At 30.3% G+C, this 27,191-nt stretch overlaps 3 protein-coding genes across 10 annotated transcripts; all 3 read left to right on the top strand.

Annotated features, from left to right (window-relative positions):
* Nucleotides 1-348: 348 nt before the first annotated feature.
* Nucleotides 349-12,330, top strand: LOC137808529 (tail-anchored protein insertion receptor WRB-like protein). Of its 6 annotated transcripts, none has more exons than XM_068609685.2 (10): nt 385-516; nt 816-896; nt 3,018-3,054; nt 3,535-3,755; nt 4,784-4,863; nt 5,673-5,743; nt 7,555-7,613; nt 7,699-7,780; nt 9,745-9,794; nt 11,971-12,330. In XM_068609685.2, exons 4-10 carry the CDS (start codon nt 3,639-3,641, stop codon nt 12,043-12,045), a joined length of 534 nt encoding a protein of 177 aa, XP_068465786.1. In that variant the 5' UTR covers nt 385-516; nt 816-896; nt 3,018-3,054; nt 3,535-3,638; the 3' UTR covers nt 12,046-12,330. The 6 variants fall into 6 exon arrangements, with proteins under 6 accessions (XP_068465790.1, XP_068465788.1, XP_068465791.1 ...); XM_068609686.2 differs by having other exon boundaries at nt 422-521; XM_068609689.1 differs by lacking the exon at nt 816-896 and having other exon boundaries at nt 349-516.
* A 1,613-nt stretch (nt 12,331-13,943) lies between these two features.
* On the top strand, nt 13,944-15,859 carry LOC137808528 (RNA-binding (RRM/RBD/RNP motifs) family protein). Of its 2 annotated transcripts, none has more exons than XM_068609683.2 (2): nt 13,944-14,187; nt 14,920-15,859. In XM_068609683.2, the coding sequence occupies exons 1-2, from the start codon at nt 14,171-14,173 to the stop codon at nt 15,695-15,697; spliced, it is 795 nt and encodes a 264-aa protein (XP_068465784.1). In that variant the 5' UTR covers nt 13,944-14,170; the 3' UTR covers nt 15,698-15,859. The 2 variants fall into 2 exon arrangements, with proteins under 2 accessions (XP_068465784.1, XP_068465785.1); XM_068609684.2 differs by having other exon boundaries at nt 13,993-14,187; nt 15,009-15,859.
* A 6,026-nt stretch (nt 15,860-21,885) lies between these two features.
* LOC137808527 (putative serine/threonine-protein kinase CST) lies at nt 21,886-26,576 on the top strand. Of its 2 annotated transcripts, none has more exons than XR_016519324.1 (6): nt 21,886-22,188; nt 22,272-22,618; nt 24,357-24,492; nt 24,578-24,720; nt 25,310-25,411; nt 25,830-26,576. XR_016519324.1 is itself a non-coding variant. In XM_068609682.2 (6 exons), the coding sequence occupies exons 1-6, from the start codon at nt 22,131-22,133 to the stop codon at nt 26,216-26,218; spliced, it is 1,197 nt and encodes a 398-aa protein (XP_068465783.1). In that variant the 5' UTR covers nt 21,886-22,130; the 3' UTR covers nt 26,219-26,576. The 2 variants fall into 2 exon arrangements, 1 of the variants encoding a protein (XP_068465783.1); XM_068609682.2 differs by having other exon boundaries at nt 25,288-25,411.
* The last annotated feature ends 615 nt before the right edge of the window (nt 26,577-27,191 follow it).

The following is a 27,191-nucleotide window of genomic DNA, read 5'->3' as shown; positions in this document are numbered from 1 at the left end:
TAATCAATAATTTTTTGTATATCTTATGTTTTTTTGGTGTAAAAAGCTTTTACCAGAATAACTGACTGAATTGTTAATATCTTCTTAATACTTCATGACAAAATCAAACTATAATTTTTGTTTTGTTTTTAAACTTAATTTGTTATTATAATTTTATGTTTTACAAATCCTTCAAAACCTAAAAATACAAAATTAAAAGTATTTAAAAAATATTTTTTATAAAAAAATTAAAAACCTGCATATTTTTTTATCGTAATAAAGTACTTTATGTATTATTTTGAAAATATATATTTTAAAATATATGTAAAAAAAGTCTTCTATACATAGTTTTCCATTATTTTTCATTGAAGTAAGAAAAAGAAAAAGAAAAAGAAAAAGAGAAAGGAAAAACTTCAGGCTAAGTCTTGAAACGGTGCGCATCGTTGGATACCTTCCCAAGATTTGCAGGTTGATCTAGGATTCACATTTTGTGTCTCTTTCCTCCATTGAAGCACCTTCAGCGATCTCAAAAAACATGTATGGTATATGTGAACCTAACTTCATCTTTCTCATTCCTTATTCCCCCAATTTCTGGCTCTCATTTCTGTGCGGTTCTGCTTGTGATTATAAATCGTGTGTGCATGTAAAACTAGTCTTGTTTAGCGTTTATAGGAGATGTTTGTGTTAAATTATATGGTGATTGAGGTTGATCATTGTATGAAATTATATTTTGATTTTAATGTGTGCGTTTGGCTAGGTTGGGTTTGGCAAACAAATATTATCAGGTCTGAGGCCAGCTACCGAAATACTTTCTGATTTCTCTCTTAATTTTGTAGCATGCCTAATTTTCTTTCAACCTTGTGGATGGGGTCAATACTGTATTCTTACACCCGGGGTAGCCTTTTGCTTATATTCAGGTTATATGATTCTTTCAGTAATTAACCTTGTAAGTTTGTTAGTGTAGCATTAGGTATATTGCTTCACTAGTATTAACTTTTAACCTTGAACCACTTTTCATTGTAATTTGTATGACTTTTCTAGCTTTGATGTTGTTTATACATGTCTGGCTTAAGAAAGTTATGGTCCTTGTTTGGTGCTCTGTTGCTTTAAGAAAGTTATCTAAGTTTTAGCCAAAACGACTCCAAAAAATAATTTCTCCCACTACATTAAAACTCCAAATACTCAAGAGATTAAACACATAATGATAATTCTCCCATAACTTATATTGGTGTTGAAGATATTCTTTAAAGGCATAGAGCCCGCTCAGCTTTGGGGCTTTTTAGCGCTGGATTGTTTAGTTAATATTGTTGTCAATGCTACTATCAGTTTATTTCATCTATGAAGGTAGAAGAAAGAAAAGGAAAGAGACTTCCACTCCCATTGCTACTGTTCTTAATTAGCAGTGTTATTTTTTAGATTCAATATTATACTTGAAAAAGGCTTTAATCAAGCTCGTGGCAACTACCAGGGAATCAGATTTTCTAAAATGAAATGCAGAAGACTTTAGTTTAGAGTACTATTTTAGTCTCAATACAACCAAATTTAGAGATAAACACAATATAAAAGTTTACAATAATTGAAGATGATATAACATTTGGAAGCAGTAGGTCGTTAGTTATTACTCCAATTAAATAAATAAACCAAACTAAAACTAAAACACTAATTAAGGTAAAATATCTAAATCACTATCTCTGTTTACCACAGACAAGATAAAAGCTAAAAGTAACTCCCACCTAAAATGAATTACACAGTGGACTCATCAAGTTTCCACATGTGTATGAGAAGAGGGGGATTTTTTGTTGGGTATGGAAATTTGAAGGGCAATATAGAAAAGAGGGGAGTTTTGAATGGGTATGAGGTTGGCTCAAATAGACCAAGAATGATGGAATCCAATTCATACTTCGGAGAGTGAACAATGAGACAGGTAGCTTACTTTATGGATATGGTAGTGGCTTCTAGGCCCCTCTCCCTTTCTCGCAGTTTGTCTCTGGGGGGTTTCCGCTCAACTGCATCAACATTGACATCATTAATTTTTTTGCTGGACTCACCATTGTCGAAGTGTTGTTGGTCAGAGAGGGGATGGTTCACAAACGAGCCATTTGTAGTCTTTGTGAAGGAGCAATGTACTTAAGAGACACTTCTAATATAACACCTCAAATTGGAATCTTTAACCAAAGTCAAAATGCACTTGAAATATGATTCTTCAAATAGGAATCACAATACCCTATAGCTAAGACAACTTGTGAACTTGCATCCAAAATTTCTTTGAGTCTTAATATGTACAACCTCACCCTACCTCCCACAAACACAATAAGTTACCCTTGTTGACCTCCTCCTTCTACTCATTGAAATTCCTTCCTCTTCAATTAAAGAAAAAATGTTTATGCTCCACTGATGTTTTTTTATTTTTAAAATTTCCTCCATATTAATCAGTCAAAAGTTAAGAGTTTATTTTAAAATTTAGTTAAGTTAATTTTGATAAATTTAATTTTAAGCCATCAAATATATGATTGAGATGCCAATTTAAATTAATTTTAACTATAAAGTTTGTATGATAACATGTAGTGAGAAGAACTAATTTTGTGTGTTTGTAAAAAATGTACCAAGTTAATCCATGACTCCATTTTCATTGACAGTAATATTAATAACACATTTTCTATTTAAATTAATGATAAAATTATATTTTTCATATTTTTATTTGTAATTCTATTGGTGAAAATTTATTGAAGTTACTGTGTATGAGACTTTTAAGAATGATAACTAACTACATAGTTTTATATGATATAAATCTTAGTTAACTATTAAATTAGGATCTTATATGATATGTGATACACATACAATAATTTATATAATATTTTTTTCTGTTTATATTTTTCTATCATTATGACATGTAATAAATTATGTCCAAGAGTGATTAGCACAAAAAATATTGTGTGCAAATTGTTCTATGAATTGATCTACAAATAACATTTGTCCCTTTTTATAACGTTTTTATGACTTTTTCCTCATTCTAACTTAAACACGTGCATTTGCCACAGCCCTAATCCTAATGCTCTTTGGTACCGCTGTTCCTAGGTATGATTTCTCCGTTTTTTTTTTCAATTCTCTCAATTACTATTTTCTCTCTTAAATTTTGATTTTCAGTTTTGTATTTGTAACTCATTTGGAGATTTTGTTCACTAGCGGCAATTTTTTTGTTTTCGATTTATTCTCTTACATTTCTTTTTCTGCATCGTTTTGGTGTGAATCGAGATGGCTATTATTTTCATCAGTGCTTGCTTCCTGGTTTTGATTTGATTGTTATTTATTTTTTCTGTATTTATATTGTACGTGTCACTATGTCATTCTGTAAATTCCTTTTTGTGCCCTCCCCTTCACTGTATTCTTAATCATTGCTTATGAATCGTGTGAGTTTTTTTTACGTGAATTTGTGATTGATAGGTACTTAATTTGATTTTTTTGTCTAAGTTTTTATGTGTGTGTGTGTGTATTCAGACCGTCATCTGGTTCAACCACTTGGATTAACTGGTTGAACCTTAATCTGAAACTTTACAGGTTTGTGGTTTGGTGTGTTTTCATAGCATCAATTTTTCCCTGGAGGAAAGAAAAGAAAGCAAAGTAACCTGTAGAATAGAGCTTTTTGAGCCTTTCAAATTGACATGATGATGGGAGACAAAACAAGTGAAGAAAATCAGAGGTCACTAGCAGCTCCTTTCATATTTTTCGTTGTTCTAGCTTTTCACTTTGCTTCTCAGAGGATTAATCAATCCAAGAAGGTGATCTCTCTCTTTCTTCTTTTCCTTTTTCATTATTCTAACAATTTAAAGGGATTCAGATAGTGATGCTAATATTGTTTGCTTTTAGATGTTTGGTTTGGCATATATCTTATTTGGCTCACATTTGCTTAATTGGAGTTTTGGTTATTTGATTTTTAAGCTATTTATGAGATGTTAATTGCTGTCCATTTCACACTTATAATAGGATTCTGGGAAACAGTTTGCTTATATGCACTCATTATGTTTAAATTTAACATTTTAAGAAGAATAGTTTACACTTTTCAAAACTCATTTAATTCCATGCTTTTTATGCAGTTGTTTCCTTGAAAAAAAATGTATAGGATGGGTAACTAGGTTCTGAATTTTCATGTTTGGTTTAGTGATTTATCTTGTTTAGTGAAAATGAATAGTATGTCACGAAAGTATACAGAAGATGAATAAGATGGTGTCAGAAACAGTGAACAGAAATACCTTCAGCCCCCACAGATCTTGGTCCCAAGTTTAGAGATGAAATATCTACAATTCCCTCTGTTTCCCTTGTCTATTTCATGCTCCCATTAATCATTTATTCGTTTCCTATTAACAAATGCCGCAATGTGTTTAACTGTCTGCTCCATTGACTGCTGCCACATTTCCCCTCCCCTTTTTTTAGAGGAAACCGTCCAAACTCTTTGGGTTGGGTCATTGTGATTTTAGTCTAGCATTTGCTAATGAAACCTATAGTGGATCAGGATGACCCTGTAGTTTTTTGACTTTTTTTAATCAAGCTTTGGAAATTTTCAATTTGAATTTTCTTCTTGAGTTCCCATGGTTGAGAATGAAGAAAGCTGTCATGAAACTCCAGTAGGACAATGTTTAGGCTGTTGTAGGATTGTTGCCTTTATTTGCAATATGCTATATCTTGCAATTTGTCTCTACCATAAATTTTATGTTTATTGACTTTTACTTTGATCTACAAGAAACATATCTAACACATTGACTGTTAGATTATGATATTAATTTCTTTTAGTTTTATGCTTTTGCTTCAGAGTGGATCCGACAAAGAAAAAGAAGCTGAGTTACATAGAGAAATAAAAGAACTTTTGAAGGAGGCGAGCTCACTGGCACAGTACGTTACTCATGCTTTGGCAATTTTTTCCTCCATGAAAAGAAATGGGTCTTATATAGAATTCCAACTCTTAATGATCAGAATTATCTTTGTCCTTCCCTATTTTAGTCTCAACTACTATTTACAAGGGTGGGCATACATTCTATATAAGCATGGAAGCTAGTAGCCTCACCCCTTCTATCAATTTATTTTTTTCTATACTTTTGGTTAGATCTATGATAAAAATATTATAGATATATTACATTGGTAATTGTTAGAATTTATGAAATATCTTATCATGTCTTAGTTTATCCTCTTGGATTCGTTTTCTTACTTCCTTATCCTATCTTAGGATTAGTTATCATATTTTATTACCATGATTGGTTTCCTAACAATGGTTTGTACTCTAAAGGTTTTTGAACATATCAACACATCAAGACATTGTAATTCATCTCAGTTATTACTAATTTAGTATTTTATTATCTTTTATCTCTCTTTCTTGTTCTATACCTAAAATCTCATAATGACAATATGTTTTCAATGAAAGAAAACATGTAAATTTTCATGTTCGAGCCAACTATGGGTTCTTTTACCTTCTCATTTATTGTATCTTGAATAAAATATTTTGTGAAACCCGAAAGGCCATTTATTTTATTTGTTTTTTCTATGCTTTTGTGTTTACTTCCAGTTTCTATTTTCTGAAAGTTTCATAGTAAATGAGATGCTTTATGGAAATTATGAAAAATAGAAATATCTTACATTTAAATCTAATATATTTGAATAATATATGTTTGTGAGAGTGTACATAAGTGATTTCATTCTTCTCTCAGGCCATCAACCTTTGCACAAGGTGCAAAACTCAAGAGGAAAGCCGCTGCAAAGGAGAAGGAACTTGCAAAGTGTAAGTTATTTACACGAGTCATTTCTTGTTGCATACTACATTTTTTATAATGTAGTGGGACATTTCAAATCTGCAATTTTGAGTTTGCTTTGAGTATAAATGTTTTGCCTGCCTACATTAAAAAGTGTAGATAGGTGGTACATATGCTCTTTTCAACTGTATTTAAAAAAAAACAACTATGATTTTAAACTCATTTGTGTTTTTCCCCTGTATTACATGATTCTGTGCCAGAGTAAGTAATAATATTGAAATCCAAGGGGGTAGAAGCTCTTTCAAGCTGTTATTCTTTGTGGTTTTGTCTGGAATGCTTCTCTATCAATCATGAAAAGGGAACAACAGAACTCTTGAGCTGACTTTTTTATGTTATTTGTCTTTTATCCTTTTGATGTCTTTTCTTTGTTTTGGGAGGATTTCAGATTATCAGTCTCTGATGTTGGATGAGCAGCACAATAGGGAAAGGGAAAAAGAATTGGGAAGAGGCAAATATATAGACAGGAGAATATAGATTTTTTTTAACTGAACTCAAGTTAGGCCAAATCAAAATTCTGAAGAAGCTACATTTGGATGAAAATACTAATCCTTTCTAGACCAAGCCAACTAGATAACCAAACAACTTAAATTTCTAGATTTTTTAAGATATTTAATAAATTTCAGAACGAAGAAACACTAAAATTCCAATTAACAATAATTTTGCTGGTGATTAAATGATATAGTTCTCCTGTAATCTTTATCCTTAATATCACTTCTTCATGTATTCTTAACCTAGTCATCATCACTTTGTATTTTCAATCCATCTCTATAAAGTCTTCTTATATGAACATGTTTACTGATCATATTACCATAATCATCAATTGATGGGATTAGGAGCAGATATGATAGTTATTGACAGAAAATAGGAGTGGTTACGTAATATTAATTGTGTATATTGTTTAAGTAGGTTCAGTAATGTAGTTTAGGAGCAGTTATTTTGTATAGAAAATGAGGAAGAAGTGGGCAGAGGAGGCGTTTTGAAGTTTTTTGGACAGAGTTATTCTCTGAAAGAGTTGTTACAAATATGGGACAGTTTCAGCTGTAATTTTCTAATTGATTAGTGTGCCTAAATACCAAAAAATGCTAAGAGGGCATGGTGGTTGCTGGAAAGAAAAAATGACCAGAGGACCATCCTTTGCTTACTCAAAACATAGGAAGATTACTCCCTCTCCAGACCCTCCTCCTCTGGTAAAAGACTTTAAGAAAACGTTTTAAATGACACTTGGCTTTTAGAACAATTAAGTTTCCATATTTTATGATAGTTAAGTTTACATTCGTGTCAGTTTTCTAAATGCTTGATTTAGGATTTTAATTTCCTATATCAAATTCAAAATACTAGGCATTGTGCATTTAATTTGCAAAATTATGGTGCTTGGCATCAAATGATGTATTGGTTAGAGTAACAAACTTTTACCCTCACTAAAGGATTATGGAATGCATAGCATAGGATGAGACAACCACTTGTAGATAAATTATTTTGTTACCTAATTTTTATGAATATAGAAATTAGGTAACAAAATTGTTTAATAAATTGTTTTATGAATATAATCTCATATGTACAATTACAACACTGGTGATTATTTATCAAAATATTGCAAGTGCTACTTAATCCATTTCTAAACAGATTAGATAAGACTGCTACTGAGTTAGCTATTTTTTTAAGTTGGATCCTTAAGTAGGTGGAACTAGATTTAGTCGCATAAGAATTTATATGCTATTTGTGCTGAGATCATGGTGAAAGTAGCATTACCGGAAAAGTTATACTTTAAACTAACATGCAGTTCAAAATTTACACGTCAAGGATACTGCTTTGTATTCAAAATTTCTGCTTATCTCAAAGGTATTTTCTGATCTAGAAATTGTTTCAGGTTTACTTATTTTCTTTGCAAAGGCCGATAAGATATTAACATGGTTGTGTGATGCAGGTTTTAACATATCTAATTTTCCTCATGTGGTTTTGGAGTGTTCCTGTGGCTAGCATATCTCAACAACTTGTGCAACCATTTGGTAATGCAATTATGATTAATACTTAATTTTACTAGATTATGATACAAACTCTCACTCATTTGTATTAAACTGTTGGGAGCTTAAAATAAGAAAATGTGCCTTTTTTGGATTCTAATATCTACGGACTTGCTGATTGAGAATATTTACTTATATTATTTAGTTTCCTTTCGTATTAGGTATAGGTTATGGTTGTAGATATATTTCTTGGCTATGATTATGGATATGTTAGGTTTACTTTTGGTTATATACATAGGCGCAAAATGAATTGTAGTTATAATATATTTATAGAGTTCTTGGTTGAATTTTTTTTGAGGTTTTTCCAATAAAACAAGTTTAGTTGCAAACTCTTCCCTTAACTACAAAACGCTTCATAGTGCTAAGATGTGACATTTATAGGCATAGTAATTGATATAATTGAAGTATTAGGGTTTGTTTGGATTAGATGAACTTCTTCATAAACATTTGTAGGGGAGAAGAACAAGAAGAAAAAAAATGCAATTAGTTTTTTTATAAATTAAAATTAGCTTACACACAAGTTTAAAACAAAATTTTAGGAAAATTGTATAAGAGTTTCTACAATTAGCTTGTGTAGAAGCTAATTTTTAGTTTATGGAGAAGTTGATTTCAATTTTTCTTATTTTTATTTCTAAGAATGTTTATGAAGAAGTTCGTCAAAATATGCTCATAATTCAAGAACTTTACTATATTTGGTCGTCCTATCTAACTTTTGGTCCCCTTATTATTTTATAATTTTAGAAATATGAATAAGAAGATAAGCTACGCATATTGTAAATACTTTTCTAACTGAGTAATTATTAAGTAGAATAGATGTATGTATTGCGGGGTGTATTGGTTTGAAATTTTAAAAGACTATTTTGACAAAAAGTCTTGTGGATTTTACTAGACATGTAGGAATCTTATGACTTCAAGATTGTTTAGAAGTCTTTTTGGATTTTAACCAATTTATATTGTAACAATCTAAAAGATTTAATGAATTTATAAAATTTGAAAGAATTTTATCCACACTTAGAAAACATTCAAAACTACAATGTTCCGACCTCAAGTTCGAGAGATAGTATCGCTAGGGTCAATCACCGCATCTGAGGTATTGTCCGCTTTGGAGGTCGGTGCTCCGTCACGGTTTTGTCCTTAAAAGACGCTTCGGTGGGTTAAGGGAGTGTATTTAAACTGTCATTGGCCTCAACTCCTAAGCGATGTGGAACTATAATGGCGGTACCGGAACAAGTAACAATAAAGTAATAAGTTTTGGATAAAAAAAGTAAACTCAGTACAATTTTTCATTAGTTAATTGGTTCTAACTTTATGTCCTACTCTATGCATTGGCATTTTTTTCATCCATGTTCTTGGATCTGAACAATACATTCCAGATTATGGTCCTTTTTGCATCCATGTTCTTGGATTTGAACAATATGTTTCAAACTATGATCTTTGTTATCTGAAAATACTATAGATGAAGATGTCTATTGGTTAAATTGTAATTCTTTTGTGAAAAAGGTTATCAAGTTCTGCACACCAACATCTATATTGGCTTCCGTAAAGAGAGAATACACATGTTATAAAAAATCTTAATTGAATACTATTGAAGTTCGTTGCCATCCTGAAAAAATCCTTCTTAACTCTAATTGAATGCCATGACTTTTTTCGTTCATTTAAAGTCTGAATTGAATACCATGAGAAAAACACTTTTAAAATCCTTGAAAATCCCTTGTTTTTATTTATATTATATAATAATACTTTTAATTTAAATTGATGCCATTTTTAATATAAATTTTTAATTTTAAACATTGTAATTTTTGTTTAAATTAAATGTGTTTAAAGTTAAAGTCGTTTGTTGCACCGAAAAAACATTTTTTTTGTCCAAATGTGGGCATAGGAGACAAATGCATTTCTTATTGCCTTTTTTTAATGGTTATGATCTGAAAATTATTTACATATTTTTGCAGGGAGATTATTATCTTGGAGGACTGGAGGGATTGAAAATAACAATATTATGGTAAGCAATTTCTAGTATCTTTCCTTCTTATATTTGAAACTTTGAATAAAAAAGAGATACCCAAAGCAAACCCTATTTAGGTTTTTATGAAAGAAAATTCGATGCAAGAATTGCTGAAAATTGTCTCTGGACTACACAATGTTGATCATAGTTATATGAAATTTTATGCTCATATACATGATGTGATATGCATATAAATCTGTTTCTAATAAAGTATTCCTATAATTATAAAAATTCTAGTTATATAAGGAAATAAATAATAAAATATAAAAGAAGAATAAATACTGAGATACTCTAAACTATTTTATGATATCATTAGATATTTCTTATATTTCTAAGACTTCTTAAGCTAAAGCTTTACTAAACTTTCAGCTTATTACAAGAAATTATTCATTTCCCAACAAATAAAAAACATAGAAAATGACCTTCACCAAAAAGTAGTTGGAAAAACAACTCAGGGCTATTGAAGAAGTTAGAGAGAATTGTTATAAAGATAGCATAGCTAGAATGGTCATCAATTTGACAGAATTTTCATGACATGGAAAGCAAGGTTTGTTCGGAGCAAAACCATATTAGGAAGTTTTAAACTGATAATATTTTTGGAAGGAAACAAGTTACCGCCGGAATGAATGTCGGTTTGAAAGAAGTTGCCATGATTTGTATGTGGGAAAAAATCACCAAAAAGAATGATCTTCGATGGGAAAGAAGTCACCGCTAATATGATTCATACAGGAGAAAAGACTCACCACTTGAATAATCATAGGTGTGAATGAAGTCACTACTAATAAGTAACTTAAAAATTGCCGAAAAAATCATTGTTAGTGAATAATGAGTACTAAGAAATCACCAGCGAAGAACAACTGTTGTCGGAAAAGTATGCAGCAGGGGGTGAACTGGAGTGGAAAATGGAATAAGGTACTGTGATGGAAATAATAGACAAAGAAAGGGATGATTGATTATATCTATATTACACAACTTGATAATTTTATACATGTTGATGATAATAAATACAAATAGCTATAATAATTTTTGTTTATATAATGCTTTGATATGCTATAAATAAGATTCTAAGAAATGTAACTCTAATTAGATATTCCTATATTTATAATGGTCCTAATTAAATAAGAAAATTGATCATATAATATAAAAGAATAAATTTTAAGAGAAAGTGTAAGGTACTCTAAAATATTAAGGCACTTCTCATATTTCTAATATATTTCAATCATTGAATGTATTGTTCGTTGCTCTTGCTTTTTGAATTTGGATGTATTTAGTAGTTTTTGACAGTGTCCTGAATTATGCCATGTTATGATGAATTCAAATACCCGTCATTTAACAAACTTCATTGGTCAGAGTTGAAAGATGGGAGCTTTTTATTAGAAAAAAAGGCTAGTGTCTCAGCATCTAATAAACTATTCATTCTTAGCTGAAATTCATATTTGGAATTTTGGATCAAAGTTTGCAAACATGAATTTGAAGAAAAAAGTATGTCTTAAAATGAGTTTACTGCAGTGCAGTTTATGTTTTAATATTTGTTGTTCAAAGTATGTCGATAAAATGAAATTTATTGTATAACATTATCAAGTACTTTTAGTATTGAAAATAATTTTCAAAAGCAACTAATTTGTTGCTTCTTATTCAAACTTTGTTTTGGGTGAAGCGATGATGAAAATGTGACTTTTAGAGGCAACAAACATAATAGAAAATTGAGTTTAGTGGTCCAAAAGTATGTTGGAGGAACCCAAAACGGTTATCCAAACATACCCTTAACGTATTCCAACTCGCAACTTTATTGTTTTCAATAAATTTTAACTAGTAGAGTATGTTAGAAAATGTGTTAAACTCCTCAAAAGAAATCACAATCTCCCGATTTTGAGATGTAATCATGAATTGGTGTTTCACTTGTGTATTTTGTGGATGGAATGTGCTTATCCAAAGCACTGGAAGTGAGTTTAACTTGCAATCAGACTACATTAAGTTTGGCTCCTCCACCTCTTAGTTTTACTTTTCATCTTTACGTGGAAGCTGGTAATTTTTCATGCTTTTATGCATTATACAATATACAGTGCAATCCACTGTTTTTCTACCCACTAAATAATGTAGTATAAATAAAAGAAGACGTGTGAAGCTTGTAATAGTTTATGAATGGCGTTCCAACTGTTTTATACTATTTCAGGTTGGGATAATACCTTGGCTGATAGCGTCTACCAGGGTTAGCAGATTTGTTTGTAGACTCGCCTATGGCAAATAGATGGTGATGTTCTTCATCTAGAATCACATAACATTGTTACCTCCTTCGACTGCTTGGTCTCCTGCATTTAAATGGAATGAACAAGGCTTCACTAGATTTGTTCCTTCTCTCCTTCTCTGGTTGATAACCATTATATTGTGTAAACTCCATTCTGCATATGCAAGCAAAATTTTCATATGCCTGTAATATGATAAGAGTTGCAGCCCCCACCCTACCCCTACTTTGGTCTTTTTTAAGGAATTGGTTTATATTCTTCTGGATTTCTAATTTTTTTTGAAACATGTATGCTGAGTGGTACCATCTTCTTCCCCTTTCTCTCTAGGTTCACTTTCACATCCAAAAACTTCTCTCCCTTACAAATGTTTTGCTTTGTAATAAATAATTTTTCATTCCAAACACATAACATGCACTTTTCTGGATTATTTTCTGCTTTTTAACACAGTCCCACTTCCCCCACAGTGCCCTAAAACATCACTCATCTCCTCTCTAATTGTCTCCCTTTTTGTTTCTTAAACACAAAGAATATACACTAAAATTTAAATATTTTATAAGAATTTAATAATGTAATTTCAGATTTCTAGAAAATGATTTTTTTTATAAGATCTAAAATTAAAATTGGTTAATTTTATAAAAAATAAAAGAAATTTTTTTGTTTAGTTTAAATATTAAGTATATATGTCTATCAATTTCTTAAACATGTTAAAAGTCTGATTGATCACCACTGCATAAATACTAGGTAATCCCTCGTTTAAAAAAAGTATTATTATAGAAACTGTTTTCCGTGATTTTAATTTCTTATATCTTACAAAAGTTATTTTCTCTAATGTAATTATTTATTTATTATTATAAAAGTTGGGGCTTCTTTTAAAAAAAGTATGTTTTGAAGATTTGTTTCTGATAATAATATTTTAATAAAATGATATACTTACAAACAGTACAAAGAAGAAAAATTGTTGCAAAAGAAGTAGAAGTTGTGGTTTCTATTCTCACTCCAAATGAACATTAAGAAAGAGAAAAAAAAAACTAGAGTAATACTTATATTAAAAATGGATGAAAAATTATTATTTAATTTAAAAATATCCGTAATTAATTATAAGTGAAAATATATATAAAATTGTCTAGTATCTTGTGCAAATGATTATATATATATATTTATTTATTTTTCAGACAATTTTTATACAGTTATTTACTACTTTTCACACAAATGGTTAGTTATGACTTTGAAAATTTTGTGCCTCTCTCCTTTTTTTTTTCTTTGATCCACTTTCACTGTCATAACAAAAAAAATTGTGTTCTTTTACCTCCCATCCCATGCTTTTTTGCATAGCATTGGATTACTTAACATCCTCAACTTTCTCTCATCTTGAAACTTTAAAATATTAAAAAAGTGACTTTTTTTTATCAATTCCATTTTTTTTTCTGCGAGTTTATATAATTAGTCTTTAATTAAAAAAAGTATTTTAAAAAATGAACATTTTGATCCTAATATAAGCAGATAATAGTATATGAAAGAACCAAAAATAATGTTTTTTATGCATAAAAAAATCTGACTTATTTATTAAATGTTTTAAAAAAAAGATCATTATTACATTTTATTTATAACTTAATAACAAACTATATTTGAAATTCAATCTTAGACACTACAATCAACTTGTAAAATAGTGTACTAAAAATTAACATCAGACAATAATGACTTTATTAATTCTTTTGAAAATTTAACTATTATGGGCTATCAAGCCAATAAAAAAACTACTTGTTAATAAAAAATATCATTAATTCTGAAAATAAATATATAAATTTTCTATATCACCCTTTCATCGGACGGTCATGTGAGGATCAACAAATCAGTGATTGAAGTCCAATTTAGCACTATATAGTATATTCTCTGGTATAGCACAGGATAAAAAAAACCATGAATAAATTAGATAAAGGAAAAAAAACATTAAACGCGAAGCCTTGAAAGGGGTGCGCAGTGTGTTGAAGAAGTAGAAGTCCGTGTAACCCTAGTTAGGGTTTGTATTTCGATTTGGGATTTCTTTTTCGTGTTATTGCAGCGCTGGATCCATATCGTCTTCCTCCATCTACGGAAGCGCCTTTCGCTCGATCCTTCGGCGATCTCGGAAACATGTACGGTCCCCGAGGGTATGTCAACCTAACTTCATTTTTCTTATTCTCTGTGTTTTTTTTCCTCCCATATCTTTTTCCTTTTTGTAATCTGTGGGGTTTTATTTCTGTGAGATGGTGCTTATGATTAGAAATCGTGTTTGTATTTAATCTGGTTTGATTTTATTGTTTACATAGATGTGTGCTTTGATTAGGGTGATTGAGGTTGTTTGTTGCATGAAATTATATTTTCTTCTTACATGTGGGTTTTCCTGGGTTGGTTTCGCCAAACAACATATCTATCAGGTCCCAGGCCACAAAAATGCTTTCTGATTTCTCTCTTAATTCTGTGTATTTTAATTTTGAATGATTTAATATATTCTATAATATGGGTGATATAACATGGAGTGTTTGTGAGTATGCCCGATTCTCTTTCAACCTGTTGGCTAGGGTCAATAATGTGTTGTTGCAATCAGTCACATTGTGCTTATTTTGGGTTTATATTATTCTTTAAATTAATTTGCCTTTTAAACCGTGTTAGTGTAACATTTGGTATATTGTTGTGATCCTTGTGTGGTCCCTCTGTTTCTTCTATAGGTGGTCTGGTAGATCTATTGTTTTTTTTTTTTTGTATGATGTTTGGCTGTGGGTTGTGATGAATATTATGAGAAATAGGAATTAAAATTAAGTGTCAGGGAAAAGAGGGTTGGGTTTGGCTTTATTAACATGTTGAGTGGGGGATTGTGTTTTTTTGGGTATGGAAATTTGAAGGGCAATGTTGGGAAGCGGGGGGGTTTCGGACGGGTACGAGGTTGGCTCAAAGAGACAAAGAATGATGGAATCAAATCCATACTTCGCAGTGAGCAGCGGGACAGGCAGCTTACCTTATGGATATGCCGGTGGCTTTCAGCCCCCTCCCTTTCCTGTGGTTCGTCTCAGGGGGCTTCCATTCAACTGTACCGACATTGACATCTTGAAGTTTTTTGCTGGACTGACCATTGTCGATGTGTTGCTGGTGAACAAGAGTGGACGATTCTCAGGAGAGGCCTTCGTGGTCTTTGCAGGAGCAATGCAGGTTGAGTTTGCTTTACAGAGAGATCGCCAGAACATGGGTCGCCGGTATGTGGAAGTGTTCAGGTGTAAGAAGCAGGATTATTATAATGCTGTTGCTGCTGAGATCAATTACGAAGGAATATATGATAATGATTACCATGGTAGTAGTCCTCCACCCTCCCGGTCAAAGAGGTTCAGTGATAAAGATCAAATGGAGTACACTGAGATATTGAAGATGCGTGGCCTTCCCTTCCAAGTGACAAAATCTCAAATTGTTGAATTCTTTAAAGATTTCAATCTGATAGAAGACAGGGTACACATTGCATGTCGCCCTGATGGGAAAGCTACTGGAGAGGCATACGTGGAGTTTGTTTCTGCTGAGGAGGCTAAGAGGGCAATGTCCAAGGATAAAATGACCATAGGATCAAGGTACGTGGAGCTGTTCCCTTCTACTCCAGATGAAGCTAGACGGGCAGAGTCAAGATCAAGGCAGTGATCGTGGTATTTTATCTTGTTTTAGGACTTTTACCTTGTTCCTTCTGGTGCTACTATAATGTTTTAAATTTTAGATGTACTTTACTATTAGTAGTTGAACTTGTTATAATTGCATGTCTAAAATGGATGCATTAATTGATTAATAGAAAGGGCCTTGGAATAATATATGGCTCTGGGATGTGAAAATGTGTAATATTTCAAAGTCCTTCCTATATCAGTCAGGGCAGATTGTGTCGATTTTAATATTGTTCAAGCATAGTTGGTAATTAATACTGGGCTGGGCTGGGCTGGGCTTTAATGACAAAGTGTCATTTCCAAAGTTCAATTAATTGGTATGGTTATTACATCAGAATGGGTGTAGTTTTGGATCCGACTGTCTTTTTGGATCAAAGTACTCTCTGTTTGGGTGGGTTAACTTCTGGGAATTGTTCCTTGTTGGTTTTCGTGTGTTTGGTTCAGCATTAGAGATCCAGGGTGAAGGCTACATCACGTGAAAACAATGCTAAGCATTTAATGATGTGTTGTTTAACGTAATATGTGAATATATGTAATTATGGAGTTTAATTTAAAGTTCATTAGCCATTTTATAACCTTAATGTTCAACTATTAGTTTGTGGGATTAGAGAAAGTCTTGTTATTTGAATATGAAACGCTTGAAAGTTTATACTTTACCTAAGTGTCTTCATCCGATAATGGTTTTTTAACATATTTTATCCCACGAAGTTGGAAGATAAAATAGTCATGCTTCCTTAATAGAGAGGGCATACATTGGATTTTTGAAATTTCAATTCATATTTAGTTTAAATTCAATCCAAATCCAAGAAAATAGATTAATTTAAAATTTATATCCATTTTTACAACTTAATTATTTTTTGTTTTAATTTTTTTTTCTTTTTCCTTTTTGACAATATGAGCATTTATGTATGCGTTTCTCTATTTTTAAAATAATGACTTATTGTTTGTTACTCTTTTTATTTCTTTTAATGTCAGTCCTTAAAAACCAAATAATTTTTGTAGTTGATAATGCCTCGGTTGAGGTTGAGCGTGGTTAAATCAAAGAAATAGTTAGTACATTAAATAGAAAAACGTTTCAACCATGATAAACATTTATTTTAGATTTACAAATCTAAAAAAAATATTGAATTCATATTTATTCTAAATCTAATTAGTTGTAAAAGAGTTTGGATATTAAAAAGTCTATTGAAATGGATTTAAAGTGATTTGGATCTGAATTAATATAATTATGAATTAAATTTGGATATTTTTTGTAATAGGGTACTTGATACAAAGTGGATTTATACTACTGAGATCCAACTCTTGACCAATACAGTCACTGTTTTGTGGAAGATGCAGTTTCTGCTTTGTGGAAAGTTGGGTAGATGGAGAAAAGGATAAAGAATAGTGTACTCTACTACTTTCATTACTTTGAATTGCCTCATTATTCAACAGCTGAGTGACTTCATAGGCAGAAAGGCTTCAGTATTCATACAATATGAATACTGAGATAAATAAAGTTTGAAATACAAACTTCACTTTAGTTTTGTATTCAATTACTTATACATGTATAGTATTTGAAGTTTCTTTTAAATTGACAAAAAACTAATGCTCAATTTTATGCTGGAATAATGTGCACTCTTTAAATTAAATCATTCATATTTTGTGTTCTCTATTTTTCATATTTGGCTCTTTGCTTTGCTTTTGTGTTTGTTTTGTTTAATAGTTTTTGCAAGGGGCATTGACTTGTATTGAAAGAATTTGAAGAGAAGGTTTGAGGATTTTGAATGAGAAAGAGAGTGAATAGGAAGATAGATAGAGAGGAAAAAACCCATTTGTCTTCATCATAGGTCAAAGAGTTACACCTAATTGCAATAATGGTCAGAACGACAAAACTACAATTTCAAATTAGTATTTTTGACATATTGCTTTGCTTCCAATTGTCTAACTTAGCATTTTTTAATGTTAGACTTTAACTACACCTAACATAGCATCACAATCTAACTCTTCTTTTACTTTTTTTTTTCCATTTTCATTATGCTTTCATTTTACAAGACTTTGTATTCATTCCATTTCCATCTTTGAACAAATCTAATTACAAAATACTAAGAAATATTTGTTGGTTATATGAAATTGTAGAAAGAAAAAATAAGTTACCATGTAATTTATTGGTTTTTTTAGTTTAAGTGTTTTTAAAAATTGTGTGTCTTGAGTGATGATATTAATATATGTTCAAAAATTAAAATGAATTCATTTGATATATTGGAAATTTATTTTGAAATTGCTTACTTTTCATATATTAACGTGTTGACATTTTATACTTGATAAAAAAATATGGTCAAAACCGAAACAAATCGGTATTGAACAATATGAAAGCGTTTCCCAAGTAAAGTGGCACCCCTTTTGTTTTGACTAAAGTCAAAAATACAAAATTATTAAAATTTGAAAATTTAATTGAAATGTATTTATAGTGTAAATATGTTTACGTTGTTATCCAATTGTGACATAATTAAAATTATTAACTTTTAAAAGTCATATTTAAAAGGTGATGATACTTTAACACCCACCAAATAAAAGTCACTCACTTAAAAAACCCTCACTTGAAATCTCTAATTAATAATATTTATTTTATTTTTTAATTTAAAATTATAATATATATTATTATTTTAATAAAGTGGGTTGTTAAGTGAATATAATATTTTGAAAAAGTATTAAAGAAAATTTTTAGTTTGAACATTTTTATTATAAGTGCGTTTTGTGTCCCCACCTTTGATTTTCTTTCTCAAAAAATAATAAGTGCTTCCCTTCTTCCATTTCACAATCAACTAGGTCGGGAACATTCATGGAAATTCTCCTTGCATATACTTTTCCTCAATATTCATTCTTGCTACACATATATTAAAAATACTTTGATTCGGATTCGTTCAATATACTAGTATGACGATTTATATATACTTTCTTTCTCCAATTCATCGTCTTTTAAAAACAAAACTTTTACAGATCTTTAAAGTGGATAATACCTCATATGTGATAATTGATCTTAATGATATTATTTATCGGATTTAAGATTAGATCATCAAAACATATTTAAAGTTATTTTTTAAAGTAAATCAAAGTCTAAACTTTTATTGTATCTATTATTTACAGTCAACTCTTTCTATCTTGATTATATCTTAGGTCAAGTAGAAATATATAATCATCTTATCTTATAATTTTTTTTTATGATTGAAATTAAACTTAAAATCTAATTTTAATATAAAATTTTATTTTAACAAAAATTGTTATATTTATTATGTCGTTCATTTATTAGACTTCAATCTCTAAAGCTTAAAATGTTAAATCTTTTTAAAAAGAAATAAGTATTGAAACTTTGACCTAAAGTATAAATATGACTAAATTATAATATGGATAATTCTATATCTAACTAGTTTATAAAATTGAAAAAAACTTACAAATTTATTTTGATCTATTGGATTTTAAACTCTAAAAATACTTATATATATATATAAAATAAATATTGATGAATAAAGATGTTTACATGGATAAAGATATTGAAAGTTACATTGTTATTTATTAGACCAAGTTTGTTGAAGTTGTCTCTGATTTATGAACATTGTTATTTTCTTGTGTTTGGTTTGAAGTGTTTGTAGTATATGGGAACACACCTATCAAACTGTTACATAGACTTTGAATGATAGGACTTTATATGTTACTTTTTGCCACCACTTGAGTAGTTACTATTAGTGTCAAATATGTCATATTTTTAAATGTTAAAAATAATTTCATAACTATTAAAATAATTCACAGCTAAATTAGTGAATAATGGTTGGTTCAGATTTATGATCCTTTAAGAACTCACAATTATTGTATTATGCTTTGCAAAAAAAGAAAGAAATAAAGTTTGTTATGATTGAGCATGAGAGGGACTCTCACCATGTCACTATTCCTAGGGTTCTTCCAAGCCTAATGATGAAAAATAACATAAAACATTAAAAATTCATCAAAATTAAACACTATATAACTTACTAATGGATATAAAAAGTTAAGATTATAAATATAATCATTATTATAAAAATTATAGTTAACCACTTTTTTACTATAAAACCATTAACAATTTATTTTTAATTTTTTTTAATAATTTTATACTAACCATTTTATATTACTATAAAACCATTATAGTTACTTTAAATTTTATACTGTGAAAATCGATCCAGCGAATTATTAAAAGTTTATTTGATTTATACTGTTTTTTTTTATCATTAATCTAAACAAAACTTAAAAAAAAGTTAGAGTTTTACTTGCTTGTCATAAATGGTCAGAAATCACTTCATTGAAGACATATATTAACCGTTTTAAATGTTTATTGAAGATTTTAAATTGTGAGAAATTAATAAACATAAAAAAAATTCAGGAATCATAATCATTTTTCAACTTCGAGAATCTATTTTAATTTCAACCATCAATTTATTATTATTTTTCTCATTTCTTTTTCTTTAAAAAATCAGCCCTAAATTTTCATTTATTATATATTTTTTCTATTTTCATATACCTTAATTATTTTCTTCTTCATAATTAAGAAACAAAGACACACGAATAGAACATTTTCTTCTATTTTCAGTTTATTTTTAGCATCATATATTATTATTAATTTTTATATACTTCTTTCAATTAAAATAACACAACGCACCTTAGTTAAAATCATATTTTTTTTTTATAAAAAACTTTTATATTAGACATCACTATGCTACTTGACATCTCAGCTAGGCTAACACTTCAAATAACAACATTATGCTATTTCATACACATCAAATAACAATAATCATATGAAAAAAAATATTATTAAAAAAAGAAAAAAAAAATATAAGTTAAAATCATATTTCACAAATACAATTTTTTTTACAAATAATACACATGTTCAATTTACACCAAATATTTACCGATATAATCTTTTTGAAAATTAAAAAATTGTGCATATTGACAATTTAAAAAATGTTAATTATAATATAAAAATCAATTACACGTTAATCAAATAATAATGTACACAGATTTCAGTCATTTAATGCTTGAAAAAAAAGTCATTCATCACAAACTCATAGTCTAAATGAAACACATTTTTAGTTTATAGGTCAATGCCTGAAATAATATTTGCAATATTCTTTTTAATTTTATGCAACTTTTCTTAATAATTGATAAAAATATTTAACGCACTAAAAGTCAATTGCTAAATGAAATGCTGTCAATAAAATACGTGGTTTAATTTTGTCTTCAATCGATTTTATTTTATTTTATAAATATATAATGTTTCTATGATATTATGCTTATGCTAAATATACCGTATTAATATTTTTTGAAATTACATGTATCGTAATGCATTTAAATATGCATTATATGTTTATAAAAACTATTTCTTTTGTCTTATTTCATTCATCGATTGTAATAATGCATGCATTTTAAAAAATCGATTAAATAGCTTTATTTCCTTCGTTTTTTTTTTCATTTCTTATTACTTTACTACAGTTTTTTAACAAATAAATTAAATAAATGTATATTACTTATAACAAAAAAAATATAATTTATTTTGTCAAAAGCAGGTTGATAGAATAAATTGAGAGATTTCCCGATACTATTTATTTTTTGGAATTATTATTGAAAATTGTAATCTACGATTTTTTAAAATGTGTTGGCTTTAATATTTTCTTAATATTTTAAAATGAATAAAACAAGGTGAAATGAAAATAAATTATAAAAATAATTTAGAACAGAGAAATTTATAAATACTTATATCAAATATGTATTATTTAAGAAGAATGATCGAGACTCTTAAACTAAGAAGCTCAAACACTTCTTTTAAATGGTGTGTCGGTATTGGATACTCATATTGGACACTGATACACGTATAACACTTGTAAGATACGTGAAGTGTCCAATTCAAAAAGTATTTATTGAATTTCTGACAATTATAGTACGGTTCTAACACAATTTAAAAAAAAAAAATACACTAATTTTATAAAAATTTAAACTTATTGTATAAATTTTTATTATGATTATAAAAATAAGAAACAAATCCTTTTAAACCGTCATGAAAACATTTTTTTACTTCAAAAATATAATATAAAGATCCGTGTTCTCGTGTTATATATTTTAAATAGTAAAAAAAATATACAAGTATTTGAATGCAGAAAACCACATCACAGCATACACATGTTTGAATGCAGAAAACCACATCATAGCCTATAATCAAGAGAACTCATAACATAACAGACAAAGACACTTCTCTCTCTCTCTTCCTCTGTAGTTTCTTATGAACCCACCAAAACAAAAGAAAACAAAAGAACAAGACCCAGTACTAATCGGAACACCAAGCCATAATTTTTTGTCTGAAATTGGTTGATAAAGTAAGTGGCAACCTCGCCAAACAGAAGAACAACCTTCCTCACCACATGGGTCTCTGCTTCTCCTCCTCTTCCTCCCCTTCCCCCAACCCTCCTAACTACTCAGGCAAGTCTTCAACTTTCCCATTGCTTCCCCTTTTTCTTCAATCAAATTTTCATTAAACCTCTTCCTTCGCTTCTAATTTTCAGGTTCAACCAGTAACGTGGGGTTCTCCGCCACCACCAGCAGCTTCGGGAAGAGCCAATTCTCGGAGATGGCCAGTGGGAGCATCGACGGCGAAGGCTCTCTTCCATTTTGTTCCCCTGACGGCCAGATTCTGGAACGGCCCAACTTGAAGGAGTTCAGTTTCGTGGACCTGAAATCCGCCGCCAAGAGTTTCAAAGGGGACACATTGCTGGGTGAAGGTGGCTTTGGCAGAGTCTACAAGGGTTGGTTGGACGAGAAGACCCTCGCCCCTGCCAAACCAGGCTTTGGCATGGTCGTCGCCATCAAAAAATTGAACCCCGAAAGCACGCAAGGCTTTCAAGAATGGAAGGTAACTTTCTTCCATCCCTTTACCTTACTTTTTAACATCTACACTAAGAAGAAGCCAACAAATATTATATGCACTCATGATTCAACACTTACATGATTATCCATTTGCAAACTGGTACACACTGTTAGTTTGGTAAATTTCATTAGACTTTTTCTTGTTGATGATTAATGGGTTTATCGTTATTGATGCAAGTGATAATGCAGAGTTAGTAATGCCATAGTTATCTTTTTCCTAGTTACCTATTTTGGTGAAAAGAATTTCCAATATTCACCAAAAGAAGAAGAATTTTCAAAGTAAAGTTTTTGTAGACAGTAATAAATGCTCTTCCGACCGGTTATAGTTAATAGTTAATATTGTGCAGTTTGTAACGCTATGTGCTTACACCATCATCTGGTGTTCTGTTTTTTGTTCTTGTTTTGACTGAAGACTTGAAAGATATTTAGATTGAAGTGTTAATCAACATGGTGATGGTGATCTTGATTAATGAGGAGTCACAGCTGTGTGTGGTTGATGCCAGGGTTTGATATTCCACAGGAAATATATTATTATTATCTAAAAAAATGGGAGTCTGCAAGGTGTTCGAGGAATGTGGTTGGAAATTTTGTTGAGGGCCCACTTTCCTGACCTGTTTTTCTTCCATTCATTGGTTATCCACGAGTGAAGATGGGTTATTAAAATACGGTGCCTTAAATTCCACACTATTGAACGTTTGACTCATCATATACTATTCAAAATGGGTGTTTACCTTCTTTCAGTTTTAAAATATTGATCCTTTTGGCTGTTTCTGCCATTTTCTTTGACTTTATCCTTCAAATAAGGGGAAAAAACTATTAATGTTCTGCCATTTTGTTTGAAAAGTATGATGCCATCTTGCCAGCTTAACAATTCCTTATGAAAAGTAGTTAATAATAGTAATGATAATGAATCTGAAATAGACTACTAAGGTGCATAGAGTAACATTACCTTATAAATGATGTTGGTGTTATTTATAGGAATTGAATTCTTTAATAATATAGGGTCTAAGATCTCTTAAGGGCAATATGCTTGTGTTTTCATCTCATTTTATTATTCTTAATCTTAGACAGTTGATTTATAATCCATTATGTGGATTGGGCCTTGGGCCGAATCTGGAGCAAAGATGCATTATAGAAATGGAAACTTTTGGTAATTACTTCGTGCACCTGATGAAATTTGAACCTGCACCCGATTTTTGTGTGAAATGACAAAAGTGTCCTTAGATAACTGAAAATTTATTTTTCTGGAACACGTTTCTGGATTTTGTTTCCTGGAGTTCTTTTCTGCAATGTATTTTTTATATTTCGAAATTTTTATTTTCCAATTCTACTACGGAATTCCTCTTCTGAAACACAAAAATCTATTATGGATTACTTTTCCAAATGTATTTTTTTTTTAATTTTGGAATGAATGGTAATTTTGGAAATTTCGAGATGTATCGGGTGCAGGTCACAATTTGTAAGGTGCAGAAAAAATTTGCCAAAACTTTTCTAGGCAATGTTGGTAAAATTAAGTGAACTTTTTCTGTTCTAAAGGAGATGCTAATTCTTAACAAGATATTCCTTTGGCTAAATGTTTTCCTTCTACCATGTTGTTATTTTCAGTTGTCATATTGCATTTAATCTTATAGTGTAATCACCAACATAAGGGTACCTCCCGTGTGATAAATTCAGTTTAGTTATCTGATTATCTAACACATTTTTCTGTTGATTTGAAAATGCAGTCAGAAGTGAACTTCTTAGGAAGGCTTTCACACCCCAACCTGGTCAAGTTATTGGGCTACTGTTGGGACGAGGATGAACTTCTTCTTGTGTACGAGTTCATGCCTAAGGGAAGCTTGGAGAATCATCTATTTAGAAGTATGGATTGAACATTAATACAATAATGAAAGCAAACTCCTCGTGAATTTGATTTTAATTCTTTTTCTGTCATTTTTCTGAGCAGGAAATCCTAACATAGAACCACTTTCTTGGAACACTCGGCTTAAAATAGCTATTGGTGCTGCTCGTGGACTAGCTTTCCTGCACGCCTCCGAAAAGCAAGTCATATACAGAGATTTCAAGGCCTCAAATATACTCCTCGATGGGGTCAGTAACTTTTTGTTAGTTGATTTTCTTATGTTGTTTTTTAGTCTACCATTTCCCTTATTTTTAGAGATGGAAGCTAAAGCATTTGTCGTGTCAAAATGTGATGAACACAGATTTTGCTATTATTAGTTTTACTAGCCAAACTAATGTTGAAAATATTAACTTAATCTGTTAATTTAATAGAAATATCATCTGAAAAACGCTGTCATTACTGGACCCATTTACTAATTAAAGAATATTTAAGGATGGATGTTATGAATGTGTTGTTAAGAATCTAAGTATGAGTTTGAGTTTCACACTAAGTAGAAATGAGAAAGTTTAGCAACATACAAGAAGACCCACAAACCTAAAACCTTAAGATTATGGATAGAAAGTGGTGTTGTATCTGATATGAGTTTGTTCACGGATCATTGGTGTCAATGTCCCCCTCAGAAGACCTAACAATGATATCTCAGTACATGGAGTGGTAACCTAACATGCATAATATTTTTTAAGTAAGAAAAGTGATGTTTACTTGGTGCTAAATTCTTCATATAATTTTTATAACCATTGTTGTGTATCTTACAGAATTACAATGCTAAAATATCAGATTTTGGCTTGGCTAAATTGGGACCATCTGGGGGACAATCACATGTAACTACGAGGGTCATGGGCACCTACGGTTATGCTGCTCCAGAATATATCGCAACAGGTGACTATATCTGCACATAATTGACAATTAACGCAGCTTTAAATCTATGTTTTAACTTTATTAATGTTTCACAAAGCATAATATGAACCAAAATTTACATGCTATGCCATGCAAGAAGGAAAAGGAAGCAGAATGTAGGGAGAATGAACGATTTTAAATGACACTTAACTTATTGATTTGAAAGACACTTAACAGGGAAAATAAGTCATTTTTGTGTGAAAATAAGCCAAAGACAAGAAAACAGAGAAAGTTTCCTTAAAACAAACAGACCTTAATGTTGTAGTAGTAGTATTAAAGCAATGAATGTTTTGTGGAAGATAAAGCTGGGAAGGTAGACTAAAAATAAGGAATAATGAAGTGCAATGCTTTGACCCAACACAAAGTAACATGTCTTTGAATTGTGTAAATATTTGAACAGGTCACTTGTATGTGAAGAGTGATGTGTATGGATTTGGTGTAGTTCTTCTTGAAATACTGACAGGCATGAGGGCATTTGACACAAGAAGGCCAACAGGGCAGCAGAATCTGGTTGAGTGGACCAAACCTTTTCTCTCTTCAAAAAAAAAGTTGAAAACCATTATGGATATTAGGATAAAGGGTCAATATTCATCCAAGGCTGCATCACAAGCAGCAGAACTTATTCTAAAATGCCTAGAGCATGACCCTAAACAACGTTCTTCAATGAAAGAAGTACTTGAGGGATTGGAAGCCATTGAAACCATCCATGAAAAATCCAAGGAATCCAAAACCCGCAATTCTCACAACATTTCTCATCAACATCTCCGGCAGAGAGCTGTGAAGGTATAACTAGATTTGTATACAGAAGACCCACTAGAAACTCAGATGAAATGCTCCTTCAATGGGGTGTTTTATCAGTCACTTAATACAAGCTTTTTTTTCCTCTCTTTTCTTCTGCTGGTTGGAAGGGGAGAAATTTTATAAGCCTTTTTACATGTATGATTTTTTTGTTGAATTATTTGTTTTTAGTGGGAAATTATTTTTTACGTGCGATAAGGGGAAGTAGCTTTGACTATTGTTGTTAATATGTCACATTTTCAAGACTTTTTCTTTCCATGGAAAGTTGATCAGCTTATGTACATCATGAATACTAATGATATGATTTTTGTGTTATTTTTTATATCAAATTATACCACCATTTATATCACTTTTTTTCTTTCTTTTCCCGTGTTAGAGGTTGATTTCACCCATCTTTATCATGTTCAAATTAATTTTGTTGAAAAAGGCTAAAAAAATTGAAAAAAAATCATTAAATGATGTCAACTAACAAGCGTGTTGAACAAGAAATATGTTTAATGTATTTAATGTTTTGTTCCAATGAAACAAAATACTTGAAAGCTATGTAGGAATGACATTCACATGGAATTATATAAATTAACAAATATTTATGTATGGAATTATATAAATTAACAAATATTTATGTGCACAATTATATTTTAGTTTTTTTAGAAAGTATCTTTGGTTAAGATAGAGTTTTTTTGAAAATTAATTTATTTATATTTTTAAAATTGTGTTAGAACCGTACTAAAATTGTAAAAAATTTAATAAATATTTTTAAATTGGACACTTCACCGATATGGATTTTACAAGTGTCATATGAGTGTCGGTATCCAATATGTGTGTCTGATACATTTAAAAGACGTGTCCGAGTTTTATATATATATTTTTTGTATTGAAAAATATTATTTTATTTATTATTTCACTAGTTTTAATCCAATTCAAATTCACACTCACATATGCCGCCAGGACTGGCCAGAAATAA

The sequence above is a fragment of the Phaseolus vulgaris genome, chromosome 3 (assembly GCF_051622355.1).
Source record: "Phaseolus vulgaris cultivar YP4 chromosome 3, ASM5162235v1, whole genome shotgun sequence".
Taxonomy (NCBI): domain Eukaryota; kingdom Viridiplantae; phylum Streptophyta; class Magnoliopsida; order Fabales; family Fabaceae; genus Phaseolus; species Phaseolus vulgaris.
This window is presented reverse-complemented; position numbering and strand designations above follow the sequence as displayed.

What these genes read in the sequence shown, in the direction of transcription:
- LOC137808527 (XM_068609682.2), top strand. Translation starts at nt 22,131, where the DNA reads ATGGGTCTCTGCTTCTCCTCCTCTTCCTCCCCTTCCCCCAACCCTCCT. An exon ending in AAGGCTTTCAAGAATGGAAG is followed by an intron (nt 22,619 to 24,356) that starts GTAACTTTCTTC and finishes TTGAAAATGCAG; the next exon opens with TCAGAAGTGAACTTCTTAGG. An exon ending in TCCAGAATATATCGCAACAG is followed by an intron (nt 25,412 to 25,829) that starts GTGACTATATCT and finishes ATATTTGAACAG; the next exon opens with GTCACTTGTATGTGAAGAGT.
- LOC137808529 (XM_068609689.1), top strand. Translation starts at nt 3,639, where the DNA reads ATGATGATGGGAGACAAAACAAGTGAAGAAAATCAGAGGTCACTAGCA. An exon ending in GAGGCGAGCTCACTGGCACA is followed by an intron (nt 4,864 to 5,672) that starts GTACGTTACTCA and finishes TTCTTCTCTCAG; the next exon opens with GCCATCAACCTTTGCACAAG. An exon ending in AATTTCTGCTTATCTCAAAG is followed by an intron (nt 7,614 to 7,698) that starts GTATTTTCTGAT and finishes TGTGTGATGCAG; the next exon opens with GTTTTAACATATCTAATTTT.